General features: G+C 44.9%; 1 protein-coding gene across 2 annotated transcripts in view; it reads left to right on the top strand.

Moving 5' to 3' along the window:
* Positions 1 to 12,987, top strand: part of styxl1 (serine/threonine/tyrosine interacting-like 1) — an 87,404-nt gene that overhangs the window by 58,644 nt on the left and 15,773 nt on the right. For both annotated transcript variants that reach the window (XM_072469195.1, XM_072469196.1), the window contains exon 5: positions 12,111 to 12,256. In XM_072469195.1, the coding sequence (XP_072325296.1) occupies positions 12,111 to 12,256 (146 nt within the window). The remainder of the gene's footprint in view (positions 1 to 12,110; positions 12,257 to 12,987) is intronic.

The following is a 12,987-nucleotide window of genomic DNA, read 5'->3' as shown; positions in this document are numbered from 1 at the left end:
ATGTAGATTGTCCGACCAGAGGAGGGGCAATATTGGATTTAGTACTTGGTAATGAACCAGGGCAAGTGATAGATTTGTTAGTGGGGGAGCATTTTGGAGATAGTGACCACAATTCTGTGACTTTCACTTTAGTAATGGAGAGGGATAGGTGCGTGCAACAGGGCAAGGTTTACAATTGGGGGAAGGGTAAATACGATATTGTCAGACAAGAATTGAAGTGCATAAGTTGGGAACATAGGCTGTCAGGGTTGGACACAAGTGAAATGTGGAACTTGTTCAAGGAACAGGTACTACGTGTCCTTGATATGTATGTCCCTGTCAGGCAGGGAAGAGATGGTCGAGTGAGGGAACCATGGTTGACAAGAAGTTTGAATGGCTTGTTAAGAGGAAAAAGGAGACTTATGTAAGGCTGAGGAAACAAGGTTCAGACAGGGCGTTGGAGGGATACAAGATAGCCAGGAGGGAACTGAAGAAAGGGCTTAGGAGAGCTAAGAGAGGGCATGAACAATCTTTGGCGGGTAGGATCAAGGAAAATCCCAAGGCCTTTTACACAAATGAGAGAAATATGAGAATGGCTAGAGCGAGAGTAGGTCCGATCAAGGACAGTAGCGGGAGATTGTGTATTGAGTCTGAAGAGATAGGCGAGGTCTTGAACGAGTACTTTTCTTCTGTATTTACAAATGAGAGGGGCGATATTGTTGGAGAGGACAGTGTGAAACAGATTGGTAAGCTCGAGGAAATACTTGTTAGGAAGGAAGATGTGTTGGGCATTTTGAAAAACTTGAGGATAGACAAGTCCCCCGGGCCTGACGGGATATATCCAAGGATTCTGTGGGAAGCAAGAGATGAAACTGCAGAGCCGTTGGCAATGATCTTTTCGTCCTCACTGTCAACAGGGGTGGTACCAGGGGAGTGGAGAGTGGCGAATGTCGTGCCCCTGTTCAAAAAAGGGACTAGGGATAACCCTGGGAATTACAGGCCAGTTAGTCTTACTTCGGTGGTAGGCAAAGTAATGGAAAGGGTACTGAAGGATAGGATTTATGAGCATCTGGAAAGACACTGCTTGATTAGGGATAGTCAGCACGGATTTCTGAGGGGTAGGTCTTGCCTTACAAGTCATATTGAATTCTTTGAGGAGGTGACCAAGCATGTGGATGAAGGTAAAGCAGTGGATGTAGTGTACATGGAATTTAGTAAGGCATTTGATAAGGTTCCCCATGGTAGGCTTCTGCAGAAAGTAAGGAGGCATGGGATAGTGGGAAATTTGGCCAGTTGGATAACAAACTGGCGAACCGATAGAAGTCAGAGAGTGGTGGTGGATGGCAAGTATTCAGCCTGGATCCCAGTTACCAGTGGCGTACCGCAGGGATCAGTTCTGGGTCCTCTGCTGTTTGTGATTTTCATTAATGACTTGGATGAGGGAGTTGAAGGGTGGGTCAGTAAATTTGCAGACGATACGAAGGTTGGAGTTGTGGATAGTAAGGAGGGCTGTTGTCGGCTGCAAAGAGACATAGATAGGATGCAGAGCTGGGCTGAGAAGTGGCAGGTGGAGTTTAACCCTGAAAAGTGTGAGGTTGTCCATTTTGGAAGGACAAATATGAATGCGGAATGCATTAACGGTACCTGGGAGGTCACCTGGTAGAGTTCTTGGCAATGTGGAGGAGCAGAGATCTTGGGGTCTATGTTCATACATCTTTGAAAGTTGCCACTCAAGTGGATAGAGCTGTGAAGAAGGCCTACGGTGTGCTCGCGTTCATTAACAGAGGGATTGAATTTTAAGAGCCGTGAGGTGATGATGCAGCTGTACAAAACTTTGGTAAGGCCACATTTGGAGTACTGTGTACAGTTCTGGTCACCTCATTTTAGGAAGGATGTGGAAGCTTTGGAAAAGGTGCAAAGGAGATTTACCAGCATGTTGCCTGGAATGGAGAGTAGGTCTTACGAGGAAAGGTTGAAGGTGCTAGGCCTTTTCTCATTAGAATGGAGAAGGATGAGGGGCGACTTGATAGAGGTTTATAAGATGATCAGGGGAATAGATAGAGTAGACAGTCAGAGACTTTTTCCCCGGGTGGAACAAACCATTACAAGGGGACATAAATTTAAGGTGAAAGGTGGAAGATATAGGAGGGATATCAGAGGTAGGTTCTTTACCCAGAGAGTAGTGGGGGCATGGAATGCACTGCCTGTGGAAGTAGTTGAGTCAGAAACATTAGGGACCTTCAAGCAGCTATTGGATAAGTACATGGATTATGGTAAAATGATATAGTGTAGATTTATTTGTTCTTAAGGGCAGCACGGTAGCATTGTGGATAGCACAATTGCTTCACAGCTCCAGGGTCCCAGGTTCGATTCCGGCTTGGATTACTGTCTGTGCGGAGTCTGCACATCCTCCCCGTGTCTGCGTGGGTTTCCTCCGGGTGCTGCGGTTTCCTCCCACGGTCCAAAGATGTGCAGGTTAGGTGGATTGGCCATGATAAATTGCCTTTAGTGTCCAAAATTGCCCTTGGTGTTGGGTGGATGTGTTGAGTTTGGGTAGGGTGCTCTTTCCAAGAGCCGGTGCAGACTCAAAGGGCCGAATGGCCTCCTTCTGCACTGTAAATTCAATGATAATCTATGATTAATCTAGGACAAAGGTTCGGCACAACATCGTGGGCCGAAGGGCCTGTTCTGTGCTGTATTTTCTATGTTCTATGTTTTAAATGAGATAAAGGGAGAGATCAATAGCGAGCAGACATTTAATGGGATGTTTGCGAATACACAGATATATTCAAATTCAAAAGAAAACTTGCAAGGGGATTCCCACCATCCATGATTAACTAAAATGTTAAAGACAATAGGAATGATTCAGAATCACAAAATAATACAGCACAGAAGAGATCCTTTGGCCCATCGAGGCTGCACTGAGGTATGAAAAACACCTCAGCTGCCTCCCTAATCGCACTTGCCAGCACTTGGTCCCTAGCCTTGAATGTTGTGACGTGCACATCCAGGTACTTTTCAAAGGATGTGAGGCAACCTGCCTCTACCACCCTCCCAGGCAGTGCATTCCAGACCGTCACCACCTCTGTGTTAAAACATTTTTCCTCAAGTCCCCCCTACACCTCCTGCCTCTAATCTTGAACTTGTGTCCCCTCGTAACTGATCCTTCTACTAAAGGGAATAGCTGCTCCCCATCCACCCTGTTCATGCCCCTCATAATCTTATACACCTCGATTGGGTCGCCCCCTCAATCTTCTCTGCTCCAGCGAAAACAACCCAAGCCTATCCAACCCCCCTTCATAACTTAAATGTTCCATCCCAGGCAACATCCTGGTGAATCGCCTTTGCACCTGCTCCAGTGCAATCACTGTAATGTGGTGACCAGAATCCTTCCTGGAATGTGGTGACCAGAATTGCACACAGTAATCCAGCTGTGGCCTCAACAAAGTTCTATACAATTCCAACATGACATCCCTGCTTTTGTAATCTATGCCCCGATTGATAAAGGCAAAGACATTTGCCTTTTTTACCACCCTATTAACCTGCATTCCCACCTTCAAAGATCTATGGACAAACATACAAAGGTCCCTTTGTTCATCGGAACTTCCTAGTGTCATGTCATTCATTGAATACTTGTCAGATTACCTCTTCCAAAGTGTATCATCTCTCACTTTTCAGGATTAAATTCCATCACACACTTATCTGCCCATTTCACCATCCCATCTATATCTTCCTGCAACCCAAGACTTGAGTTAAAGTCTGCTGAACGGCACATTTAGCGGGATATTTCTCGGCGGCTGCAGTGCTGAGAAACATCCCGCTATTCAACGGCACTTTGCCTTTATTTTGGCCTCAGGCAGATTCCCTCCACCTCAGCCACACTTCGAGGGATTTCCTGCTGGCGAGCTAAAGGTTCCTCACAGATCGGGGCACCATTTTGTCCGGCTGGCCAGATCTCCCACCACCCCCTCCCCAACCTTGGGATGACCCCCAGGAACCACTCCTTCCCCCCCCGCCCCTCTTAATCCCCTTCTCCCTGGCAAGGCTTCACCCCCCCTCCCCTACCCGATCTGATCCCTGGCAACGCCAACCTGGCAGTTGAGCTGCCAAGATGCCCAGATGCCAGGGGGAAAGCCTGGGTGCCACCCTGTCCTGTCCCTGATCACCCGGATCTCCAATGACCCAGGTGACCTCCCAGGTGCTGATACGCCTGGTGCACATTTGTGTGGACCAGGTCTAAATGGCGCCTTAGTGAGGTCTCCCAGCCGCAGCCGTTGAGTACTGCGCAAATCCGGCGAATGTATAAATATGCTGATCTGGATCACGCCCAGTGAGGGCAAGATCCAGATCTTGAAGTCGCGCGAGATTCCGTTGAATCTCGGGTGACATATCGAGCATCGCGAGTTTCACGAGAGGCCTCTTGGAAGATTCAACAGCCTCGTCTGGAGCCCAAGTCGGGCTCGGCGAGGCCACTGAATCGCGCCCAATATCAAACCCAAAGAAAAAGCATATAATTCTACAGAGATGGATGGCAGATCAGAAGATTGGACAGAATTATAAGGAACAAAAAGATTAATAAGGAGGGAAAAATTAGAGTATGAGAGGAAACTGGCTAGAAATATAAAGATGAACAGTAAATTTCTATAGATAATTGAATAAGAGTTAACAAAGTGAGTATTAGTCAGAAAGTCAGTCTGGGGAATTAATAATGGAGGATACAAGTATGATCCCAGAAATAACTGTAATCAGGAAATGGAAGATCGGGAGAAACTCAGGAAAATTCAATCACCAAAGAAATGGTATTGAGCTGCGGGCTTACAAATTTCTAGGTCTGGATGGATCATCCTAGGGTCTTAAAATTAGTGCCCAGTGAGATAGTTGTACCCTTGATTTTAATTTTCCAAAGCTTCCTAGATTCAGGGAAGATGGCATTGATTGGAATATAGTAATTGTAACTCCTTTATTCAAAAAGGAAGTGAGATAAAAAGCAGGAAACTGCAGACCATTAGCTTAATATCTCTCGTAGAGAAAACGTTGACAGTCATTATTAACAATGTTATGCGGGGCAATTAGAACATTTCAAGGCAGAGTCAACATGGTTTTATGGAAGGGAAATCATGTTTCACCAATTTATTGTAGTTCTTTGAGTCACATGTGCTGAGGATAAAGATGAACCAGTTGATGAACTGTACTTGGATTTCCAGAAGACAATTGAAAAGGTGCCACATCAAAGATAGTGGTAAATAAAAGTTTATGGTGTAGGGGATAACATATTGGCATGGATAGAAGATTGGCTGGCTAATAGGAAACAGAGGGTAGCGAGAAATTGATTTTTTTTCCGGTTGGCGGGATGCACTGAGTGCCACAGGAATCCATGCTGGGGCCTCAACCTTTAACAATTTATATACATGACTTGGATGAAGGGACTGAAGGTAGATTACTAAATTTGCAGATGACACAATGATTGGAAAGTAAGTTGTGAAGTGGACATAAGGAGGCTACATAGAGAAAGATAGGTAAAGTGAGTGGGTAAAGTTCTGGTAAATGGAGTAATAATGAGGGAAAATGTGAAATTGTTCATTTTTTTTCTTTATATGTTCAAGAGGTGTGGGCTTCACTAGCTAGGCCAGCATTAATTGCCCATCCCACATGGCCCTGACCATTCGGCAGGAAGAATGCAAAAAGCATATTATCTAAATGGTGACAGATTGGAGAGCTCCGCGATTCAGAGGAATCTGGTGTCCTAATGCATGATTCACAAAAGGCTACGGTGCAGGTACAGGAAGTAATTGGGATAACTAATAGAATGTTATTGTTGATTGGGGAATTCATTACAAAAGTAAGGAGGTCATAGTTCAGTTATACACTGCACAAGTGAGACCTAATCTGGAGAACTGAGTAGACTTGGTCTCTTTTTTTAAGGAAAGATGTAAATGTGTTAGAAGCGGTTCAGAGAAGGTTTACTAGACGAATACCAGTAATGGGTGCGTTGTCTTATTAGGAAAGATTAGGCTTATTTCCACCAGAGTTTAGAAGACAACGCAATTGAAACCTTTAAGATCCTGAGGAGTCTTGACTGAGTCAATGTGGAGAAGATGTTTTCGCTTATGTGAGAATCTAGAACTATGGGGTCACAGTTTAAAAATAAGGGGTTGTTCATTTAAGACAGAGAGGAGGCAAAACTCTTTTCTCCCAGAGGGTTGTGAGTCTATGGAACTCTTCTTCAAAAGGCAGTGGAAGCAGTCTTGGAATATTTTTAAGGCAGAGCTAGATAGATTCTTGATTAACAAGGGAGTAAAGGTTATTGGGGAGTAGGTAGGAATGCGGAGTGAAGATTAGAATCAGATCAGCTATGATCTTATTGAATGGTGGAGCAGGCCGTGGCCTACTCCTAATTTATATGGTTGTATGTCGAAGGAGTCTTGGTAAGGTGAGAGTGACTGCCCTTGACATCAAGGCAGCATTTGACCGAGTATGGCATCGAGGAGCCCCAGCTAAACTGGAGTCAATGGGAATCAGGGGGAAAATAATCAGCTGGTTGGAGTCATACCTGGCACAAAGAAAGATAAGGTCAGAAGTGGGGATGCTTGCGGATGATTGCACAATGTTCAGCACCATTTGAGACTCCTCCGATAATGAAGTCCATGTCCAAATGCAACAAGATCTGGACAATATCCAGGTATGGGCTGAAAAGTGTCAAGTTACATTCACGTCACACAAGTGCCAGGCAATAGTCACCTCCTACAAAAGATGATCTAACCATCACCCCTTTACATTCAATGGCATTACCATCGCTGAATCTCCCACAATCAACATCTTGGGGGTTACCATTGATCAGAAACTGGACTGGACTAGCTATATTAATACTGTGGCTACCAGGGCAGGTCAAAGGCTAGGAATCCTGCAGTGACTAACTCACCTTCTGACTCCCCAAAGCCTCTACACCATTTACAAGGCACAAGCTATGAGTGCGGTGGAATACTCTCCACTTGCCTGGATGAGTGCAGCTCGAACAACACTCAAGAAGCTCAACACAATCCAGGACAAAGTAGCCGCTTTATTGCTGCCCCTTCCACAAACATTCAAACCCTCCAACCATGTGTATCATCTATAGGATGCACTGCAGTAACTCGCCAAGGTTCCTTAGAACAAAGAACAAAGAAAAATACAGCACAGGAACAGGCCCTTCGGCCCTCCAAGCCCGTACCGACCATGCTGCCCGACTAAACTACAATATTCTACACTTCCTGGGTCCGTATCCCTCTATTCCCATCCTATTCATGTATTTGTCAAGATGCCCCTTAAACGTCACTATCGTCCCTGCTTCCACCAGCTCCTCCGGCAGCGAGTTCCAGGCACCTACTACCCTCTGTGTAAAAAAACTTGCCTCGTAAATCTACTCTAAACCTTGCTCCTCTCACCTTAAACCGATGCCCCCTAGTAATTGACCCCTCTACCCTGGGGAAAAGCCTCTCACTATCCACTCTGTATGCACCTCATAGTTTTGTAGACCTCTATCAGGTCGCCCCTCAACCTCCGTCATTCCAGTGAGAACAAACCGAGTTTATTCAACCGCTTCTCATAGCCAATGCCCTCCATACCAGACAACATCCTGGTAAATCTCTTCTGCACCCTCTCTAAAGCCTCCACATCCTTCTGGTAGTGTGGCGACCAGAATTGAACACTATACTCCAAGTGTGGCCTAACTAAGGTTCTATACAGCTGCAACATGACTTGCCAATTCTTATACTCAATGCCCCGGCCAATGAAGGCAAGCATGCCGTATGCCTTCTTGACTACCTTCTCCACCTGTGTTGCCCCTTTCAGTGACCTGTGGACCTGTACACCTAGATCTTTCTGACTTTCAATACTCTTGAGGATTCTACCATTCACTGTAAATTCCCGACCTGCATTAGACCTTCCAAAATGCATTACCTCACATTTGTCCGGATTAAACTCCATCTGCCATCTCTCCGCCCAAGTCTCCAAACGATCTAAATCCTGCTGTATCCTCTGACAGTCCTCATGCTATCCGCAATTCCACCAACCTGTGTGTCGTCTGCAAACTTACTAATCAGACCAGCTACATTTTCCTCCAAATCATTTATATATACTAACAGCAAAGGTCCCAGCACTGAACCCTGCGGAACACCACTAGTCACTGCCCTCCAATTAGAAAAGCACCCTTCCATTGCTACTCTCTGCCTTCTATGACCTAGCCAGTTCTGTATCCACCTTGCCAGTTCACTCCTGATCCCGTGTGACTTCACCTTTTGTACCAGTCTATCATAAGGGACCTTGTCAAAGGCCTTACTGAAGTCCATATAGACAACATCCACTGTCCTACCTGCATCAATCATCTTAGACCGTACCTTCCAAACCCTCGACCATTACCATCTAGGACAAGAGCAGCAGATACATGGGAACACCACCAGCTGGAGGTTCCCCTCCAAGCACTTATCATCCTACTTGGAAATATATCGCCGTTCCTTCATTGTCGCTGGGTCAAACTCCTGGAACTCCCTCCCTAACAGCAGAGTAGGTGTTCTTACACCTCAGGGACTGCAGCGTTTCAAGAAGGCAACTCACACCATCTTCTGAAGGGCAACAAGGGATGGGCAATAAATGATGGCCTAGCCAGCTAAGCCCTACCCCGTAAATGAATGAAAAATAAGTTGCTGCAGTGCAGCTTGTAGATGGTACACACTGCTGTCTCAGTTTGTCAGTGGTGGAGGAGTAGTTGTTGAAAGTAGTGGGTGCCAATCACATGGGCTGCTTTGCCATGGACGATGTAAACTTATTGAGTGTTGTTAAAATTGTACACATCCACACAAGTGTAAAGTATTCCATCACACTTGTGCCTTTTAGATGTTGCAAATGCTTTGGGAAGTCAGGAGGCGAATTACTCGCCACAGGATTCCCAGTCTTTGATTTGCTTCTTTAGCCACAGCATTCATATGGCTGGTCCAGTTTCTGGCCAATAGTAACCCCCCCCAGGATGTTGATGTGGGGTACTCAGCAATGGTAATGCCATTAAATGTCAATGGGAGAGGTTGGATTCTCTCTCTTGTTGGAGATGATCATTGTCTAGCACTTGTGTGGCACAAATGTTACTAGCCACTTGTCAGCCCAAGCCCCCCATGTTGTCCAGGTCTTCCTGCATATCGGCATGGACTGCTTCAGTATATGACGAATTGCAAATGGTGCTAAGCCCCCACTTCTAACTTATGATGGAAGATCATTGATGAAGCAGCTGAAGATGTTTGGGCCTAGGTCGCTAACCTGAGGAGCTCCTGCAGTGATGTTCTGGGACTGAGATCACCGGCCTCCAACAACCACCTTCCTCGGTGGTACTGCTGGAAATGGAAAGCTGTTGGTCTCTGCACTGATTCTCCAACCCAAATGGTGAGACCCCATTGCAAAAACTACATCACAATCTGTGCCTTTTTCATATTAAGTGAAATGATGTATGGGCCTTCACATGTCCAACCCTTCCGAAAATGGTAACATTACTAATAATCTGGTTTACCTGTCATTAATCAACGTACAACGCACAAGCACGGTAGCCTTGTGGATAGCACAATTGCTTCACAGCACCAGGGTCCCAGGTTCGATTCCGGCTTGGGTCACTGTCTGTGCGGAGTCTGCACATCCTCCCCGTGTGTGCGTGGGTTTCCTCCGGGTGCTCCGGTTTCCTCCCACAGTCCAAAGATGTGCGGGTTAGGTGGATTGGCCATGATAAATTGCCCTTAGTGTCCAAAATTGCCCTTAGTGTCCAAAATTGCCCTTAGTGTTGGGTGGGGTTACTGGGTTATGGGGATAGGGTGGCGGTGTTGACCTTGGGTAGGGTGCTCGTTCCAAGAGCCGGTGCAGACCCGATGGGCCGAATGGCCTCCTTCTGCACTGTAAATTCTATGATCTATGATGATGTTAACATTCTTTGTGCTTTCAATCAATATATAGTGACTGAATTGTTGGATGAGTGGCAGAAGTGTTTTTTTCAGTGGGAAACTACTCAGAAGAGAGGAATATCTAATTAAACCAGCTATGCACAGCAGAAATGTTCTCTATGTGACAGTGTGGAAGCAGCATTAGGAACGGGAAATTCAGAGGTAATAGAAAGGGTGGAACTTGGAACAACCAGCATCAAAAGGGAAATGGTACTCAACAAACTCTTGGGATTGAGGTCAGACAAGTCCCCAGGGCCTGATGGCCTACATCCTGGGGTGTCAAAGGAAGTGGCAGCAGAGATAGTGGATCCATTGGTTATGATATTCCAAAATTCCATGGACATGGGAAGGGTTCCAGTGGATTGGAAAAATGTTAATGTAACGCCCTTATTCAAAAAGGGAGGGAGGCAGAATGTGGGAAATTACAGACCAGTTAGTTTAACATCTATTGTTGGAAAATTGTAAGAATCAATTATCAAGGACGTAATATCAGGACATTTGGAAAGCCAAAGTGCTATCCATCAGAGTCAGCATGGTTTTATGAAGGGCAAATCATGTTTGACTAACTTGCTTGAGTTCTTTGAAGATGTAACAAGCAAAGTGGATAATGCAGATCCTGTAGATGTAGTATACCTGGACACCCGGAAGGCGTTTGATAAGGTGCCGCACAGAAGGTTGATTCACAAAGTTGGATCACATGGGATTAGGAGTAATTTATTAGCTTGGATGGAAGACTGGCTGACAGACAGGAGACAGAGAGTCGGGATAAATGGGTCTTTTTTCTGAATGCAAGATGTAACTAGTGGGGTGCCACAGGGTTAGGTCCTTGGGCCCCAGCTATTTACAATCTATATTAATGACTTGGATACAGGGATAGAAGGTTCTGTAGCCAAATTTGCACATGACACAAAAATAGGTGGGACAGTAAGTTGCGATGAGGAAATAAGAACCTTACAAATGGATATAGGTTGGTTAGGAGAGTAGGCCAAAATGTGACAGATGGAGTTTAACGTTGGTAAGTGTGAGGTCATGCATTTTGGTCAAAATAAAATGGAAAGGTAACTTATTATCTTATGGGGAGAGACTTTGGGGTGCTCCAATGAAGAGGGATCTGGGTGTCCTCGTGCATGAGTCACAGAAAATGAGCATGCAGGTGCAGCAGATAATAAGGAAAGCAAACGGAATGTTGGCATTTATAGCAAAAGGAATTGAGTATAAAGGTAAGGTAAGGTTGTTGCAACTATACAAGGCATTGGTAAGACCATACCTGGGGTATTGTGCACAGTTTTGGTCCCCTTGTTTGAGGAAAGATGTAGTGGCATTGGAGGCAGCTCAGAGGAGGTTCACTAGATTGATTTCAGAGATGAAGGGTTTGTCGTAGGAGGACAGATTGAACAGTTTAGGCCTAAACTCTCTAGAGTTTAAAAGAATGAGGGGAAATCTAAATGAGGTATACAAGATGCAAAAAGGTATGGATAAATTAGACATGGGGAGCTGATGCTTCCTCTTGTGGGGCATTCTAAAACGAGAGGTCATAATTTTCGAATAAGAGTTGGCAAACATCTTATGGCAAAACTGTGTTAGATTTGTGGAAAAACTACTTCTCCCAAAGGGTTATGAATCTGTGGAATTCACTACCCCAGAGTATGGTGAATGCAGGGACAGTGAGTAAATTTGAGGAGTTAGACAGATTTTTAATTGGTAATGGGTTGAAGGGTGAAGGAGAACGGGTAGGACAGTGGAGTTGAGGCCAGGATTGCATCAGCTATGATCACATTGAGGGTGTTAGGCTCGGGAGGCTAAATTGCCTACTGCTGCTCCTAGGTCATGTGCTCTAGGGAGGAGATGCTCTGGCTGATTTCGCAATCCTGTAACATTGTAGGTAGCAGATGAGGAACATATCAGCCATGATAGAATGGCAGAGCAGACTTGATGGGCCGAATGGCCTAATTCTGCTCCCATATCATATGCCTTGAAGGCACTGACGGTGCAGCACTTCAGCCAAAGTCAACGCTTTAGTCCAGATGATAGGAGACTTGAATTGTGCAAAGGCAGGAAAATGTACATCAATACGTGGTCGAAGCAATTACATTGAAGCAGATTCTGAATTTTTTGATTCAAATATATTTCAACTGAAACGTGAAGATTTTGAAATCTTTCTGCATTTTATGTTGCCTATAGGAGCTGGATGCCTTCGAACCCTATCCAATAGAGATTATACCAGCCAAACTTTACATGGGTAATTTCAAACAAGCCACAAATCAGCAAGTTCAGAAAGATCTGAAATTCAAGGCTTATCTCAACCTCTGTAAAGCAAAAGAAATTATGTGAGTATAAGGTAAAGTCTCTGTAGTGCCAGTTGACCATATGCTGCTTTCCCCTTTGAGGAAACCGGAGAACCACCACACCTCAGGCAAGGGACAATGTTGAGAAGGGGGGGCCTTTTTGCGTAATTAGAAAGAGACTCACTCAGATGGATCACAGAGTAGTTAGTCTGGGAATTGAAAGGTCATTAGATCTATGAGGTTAGGGCAGAGTAGAGAGTTTTTTGATATTTTATTCTGCTTGTAACTGCTCCTTTGAGAGCTTGATTCTGATATTGGTACCTGAAATGCATTCACTTCCAGCGAACCAACATCATTCATCTTGATACAGTCTAGGGGCCGTGGAATTATACAGACCATGTTCAATATCTGCTGTTCTCGAATTGGCTGACCTTAACTTCAATTTGTCTCAGAATTCTTGGACAATAAAAGTTAGCTATTATTCGCGCAGCTGATTCTTAACTGGCAAAAGTGTTTTAATCTCTACATATGTATGGTTGTTGGGTGAGGATTGAATCAGCCTTAACTGTGATGCCTTTCACAACTCCCATTCACCCGAGAAATGGTAATATGGAAGAGATACACAACACGGCTAGTTGGCTGGTACTGTGAAACTATGTCCCAATCAGCATCTTTGTGGGAGAAGATTTTTTGTTTAAATGGTATTTCTTAAAAATGATGAAACTGAGCATGAGTATCAATTTGTCTATACTTGTGGAAAAACACGGGCAAAT

This window comes from Scyliorhinus torazame, chromosome 12, assembly GCF_047496885.1.
Source record: "Scyliorhinus torazame isolate Kashiwa2021f chromosome 12, sScyTor2.1, whole genome shotgun sequence".
In the NCBI taxonomy this organism is placed as follows: domain Eukaryota; kingdom Metazoa; phylum Chordata; class Chondrichthyes; order Carcharhiniformes; family Scyliorhinidae; genus Scyliorhinus; species Scyliorhinus torazame.
The sequence above is the reverse complement of the archived record's forward strand: the minus strand, read 5'-3'. Positions and strand labels throughout refer to the sequence as shown.